This window comes from Amblyomma americanum, chromosome 6 (assembly GCF_052857255.1).
Source record: "Amblyomma americanum isolate KBUSLIRL-KWMA chromosome 6, ASM5285725v1, whole genome shotgun sequence".
NCBI classification, from domain to species: Eukaryota; Metazoa; Arthropoda; class Arachnida; order Ixodida; family Ixodidae; genus Amblyomma; species Amblyomma americanum.
In genome coordinates this window covers 158951883-158956022 of record NC_135502.1, presented here as the reverse complement: position 1 = coordinate 158956022, position 4140 = coordinate 158951883, and the positions used below count along the sequence as shown (strand labels likewise).

The 4140-nt window shown below is 47.8% G+C and overlaps 1 protein-coding gene across 1 annotated transcript; it reads right to left on the bottom strand.

Moving 5' to 3' along the window:
* Window positions 1-351: 351 nt before the first annotated feature.
* LOC144095033 (uncharacterized) lies at window positions 352-2180 on the bottom strand. The gene is made up of 4 exons (XM_077628849.1): window positions 2061-2180; window positions 1932-1982; window positions 1118-1189; window positions 352-1046 (listed from the first exon to the last, which is right to left on the bottom strand). The coding sequence occupies exons 1-4, from the start codon at window positions 2125-2127 to the stop codon at window positions 352-354; spliced, it is 885 nt and encodes a 294-aa protein (XP_077484975.1). The 5' UTR covers window positions 2128-2180.
* Between the last annotated feature and the right edge of the window lie 1960 nt (window positions 2181-4140).

The following is a 4140-nucleotide window of genomic DNA, read 5'->3' as shown; positions in this document are numbered from 1 at the left end:
CACAACATCTGCATTGACAATGGGGACTCACCTGATAGCCTACTTCAGGACATGCGTCTGTGCTCCCAGGATAAAAGTGATCACACCTCTTCTGCAGTTGAAGTTCACAGTGGCACCTCTAGAGAAGAGAGCCTCTTGCGGGCACTTGCAGTAGTCAAACGAGAAAAAATCAAGGCCCAGATGGGACTAAAAAGGTGGCAGCCACAAAATCTTCCATAATGCAAGCAAGCACAGTGCTAAACGTGAAATAAAAGTTGAGGCAATACTTAAACAAGCCTTGTTTTTGGCCGTGCACAGGAGGTGTATGAAATAAACAGTCATCAAAACATGTTCATTCGAAGTGCACTGTCTTTATTGCCTGAGCCCCAGGGCCTCGCGGATGAGCTGAAGTTTGTCTTCGTGCATCTTGCGACGTTCCTGGCGTTCTTGAGTGCGCTCAGCTCGCCGCTCAGCACGCCTCTTCTCCTTTTCATTTTCCCGTTCTTCCCTGCGAGCCATTCGCTCTGCACTAATAGCCCGCATTTGGTCAAAAAAAAATTGCATCTGTTGCATACGACTGGTGCTAGCGCGGAATTCCCTTTTCTTGACTTCTGCCGACCCTTTTGTGCTGTCCCCACTTTCCGAACTGTTCGTCGCAGTACTGGAGCTCTCAAGTAGAGGTGAGGGCGGATCAGCTGAACTGTCAGCGCTTGATGATGCCGATGGCTTGTAGGTCACTCCAAAAGAGTCCCTTTGAACCTCTGGTTCAAGACTGTCATCTATGCTCTGAATTTTTCTCATTTCATCGTCAAATGGGACAGGACAAGGTGAAGCACCTGATTTGTTATTGTTATCACTATCCTTTTTCTTCTGCCTCATCACCGTTTTGTAACGATTTTCACATTGCTGTGGCATTTTGTGGCATCCAAGCACAGTGGCCAAATCCTGGGAAACTTGTTTAAAAAGCATCTTCTTGTTCTTAAACTTTTTGAAAGGGCCAACCTGAGGAAAGTATTTGTAATAGTAATCTAAGATAAGTTTAGTTTCTCCTGGTGTCCACTCAGGAGCTGAAATAAAGAGAAGGCCAGTTTACTAGAAGCGTAAAATGTTTTAAGCAGTGCAGTTGGCACAAGCTCACCTCCACCGCCTCTTTTCACTCCTGGCGCTGGCTGCAGTCCCCTCTCGCCGGCATCGGACCCAGCGGTGTTCTCTGCACGTGAACATACAATCATGGGCGTCCGGAAAAGGGGCGGTGCCCCCCCCCCGCCCCCTCGGGAATTACGGATATCATTCATGCACTAGTAGAAAACAAATACACAGCTCTTGATTAGCAATCTTAGATGATATTAAGTTATCAGATTTTGCTTATTGATTTCAATTCTTTGTTAATTAATAAATTCTAATGTTTGTTCTCCAAGCCTAGAACTAATTTGCTGCTTCTAATTTTTGTTTCATGTGCGCAGTTTAGACCACAAATAGTTCCTTTTTGGTGCTAACCTACTGCCTCCCCCATACCCGGCCATCGGGTGCACCCCCCTGGAAAAAGTTCTGCGGACGCCCTTGCATACAATTGCGACTGCGAAAACTCTGCCAAGCACCTCCTTTCTGCGCCGCAACGTAACCACAAAAATTTGTCAGTTGGCCCACCCGCATAATTAGATGAAGGCAAACAAGCGGATTACTCTCGCACCTTGGTTAATAACGTATTTAGTCAAACAGGCATACACAGCAATCTGGGCGCATCGACAGATAAAAGGGGCAATAAACTGCATAAGAAGGTTTGACAGTATAGCGAGAAAGTGAGGCGCCGTTCTCGTCCGTCGTTGCGTCACGCCGCGACGCCCCCGTTATCCGAAATAGTCCATTCGGCACGAGAAACTGTGAGCAATGAAAGAAATGGACGAAAACAATCGTCAGATATGGCCCCATGCATAGTAGTTATTGTCACTTACCGTCGGGTCTCTCTTCAATGTTCTCACGAGAGGCCAAGGCATCGATGGCAGCTGTGGTGAACACAAAGAAAGCGCTGGTATTAGCGCTGTTATGTTTCGCAGCCAATTTTTAGGATAGACGACGCTTACCTGGTGTAGCAGTTAGCGGTGAAGCATTTACCATGGCCATGAACAGCCGCTGCGCTTCTTCACCCATCGCAAGCTAAAGACGGCGACAGACACAAAACTGGCACGGATTGTTGACTGCCGCGAGCGCGCGACGGGATGCAGACAGCGCGAGCGCGGGAAAAAGTTTGGTCACATGACACTTGACGTCACGCGCTCTCTCGTGCTGCTCTGCTCTCGGGGCAGCGTGCATGTTCCATTCGCGAGACGAGGACCCGCGTACCCTCTGCTCTCGTGCACTACTCCAGCTGCTCGCTGCTCTCGCTCCTGTTCGCCCAATGGAAACCGGCATAAGACGACACCTGGTCGTGGCTCGTGCAGCCACGGCTGGCAGTTCTGTTCTGGTGTCGGCTCGTAGCAGTGGTCTCGTTTCCTTCGCTCCTGAGGCGTTAAGCCTACAGACCTAAACCCGACAGCACACTTAATGAACAAGTATTGCTAAGGCTTTCATTTGGGCTAGTCGGTTGTAGCAGTGAAACATATTGACTAGCGCAAACACAGACAGGGACCAAAGTAAGAGTAAGAGGCAGGGCACACGATAGACTTGCAACTGGATCTTTTACTTGCAACCCAGTATTTACACACTTACATTCTGTGCCACCAGTGCCACCTATCAGTCGGCGTCGCGTCAAATGACGATGAAGAAATGAAGCTTGATGGCACAAAATGAACAAGGCACATGCACTCGGGGGCACCCCGAAGACATCTTGCAATACAAGATAAATGAAATCTAACTTGATAGGGTGCTTTAATGTGGCGCGAAACACAGACGAAAAACAAGTAGAATCTAAAAGTTAAACGTAAAAAGGGTGTGTGGTCTGTATCAGATCGAAACTTATCAAGAAGCCAAAACCAGCACGAGAGACCTGCTGAAAGACCAACAACACGTGCCAACAGCACCAATGTTCAGATAAAGGAAGGAACACCAAGGGCTACCGAATGTTGATGACCACGCCAAAGGGCGGAGAGAATGAAAAATAAAAAACGACGGGACCCCTAAAGAGGCCCACACACGACAATATAAATTTAGCAAAATTGGATGGTACACTAAACTCGAATAAACGTGGTCATAAAAAATGATCACACATGGTTCTAAACCACACATCAAACAAAGCCCTAAACACAACATTGTCAAACATAGTAGAATTAAATGGAATCCTAAACACTGGAGACACATAGACTCAAGGTAGTGTGAACGAACCTACCAATCGCACACGGGACCATGAAACATACCTTTCTGAATAGTGCAATTATTTCTTTGTTAAGGCCACAGACTGTTTGCTTACGCAGCCTTCCCCTAGCTTAGCAATGTGGAAGGCTTCAAGGGTCACCCTTCCATCTCTCGTTTTCAACCTTCCTACAGCCACAGTCTTATCAGATTCTGTTATGCATGGTGGCTTGTATGGGCAGAATTTGCAATGTTCGGACAGATGTCCTTCTATGGCAACTGCTGAAAGTTTCTGCTGATGCTCCTGCAGCCGCTTTATCAGACAGCGCCCGGATTGCCTGAAGTATCTTTTGCAGCATGGCAAGAGGATATTATATACGACGTCCTTTTTGCACTTGACGGGTCTATTTCGATGTTTCTTGGTGCAGGCACTGCCGTTTCCGCTGTCACCGTTCACGAAACGGAACAACGTGCCCAGTTTATTGGGCGCCGTCAACACCACCGAGACACCATTTTTCGTCGCCACCTTCTTGAGCCGGTGTGACAACCCGTATCTGTACGGTACAGCTGCCCGCATCTTGTTACGCTCAGACCTAGCAACGCCGTTAGAACGGTAACCCTCTGTTACCTCAATTAAGAGGCCTTCGGCGACAGATGCATTCAGTTAATTCGGGTATCCGGACATACACAGCCTGGTCACCTGCTTTTCAAGGTTGTCGAGAACATTGTGGGGGCAAGACTTCGTCAGGGAACCACGCATGCCGTTTTGCACTGTGCCACTTTTCACTAATTTTGAGTGGGCCGAATGATAAGGTAAAATATTTTTTTTGGTTCTGGGCCAATACATCCAGCCCACATGAGGCCTAGAGAAGAAAA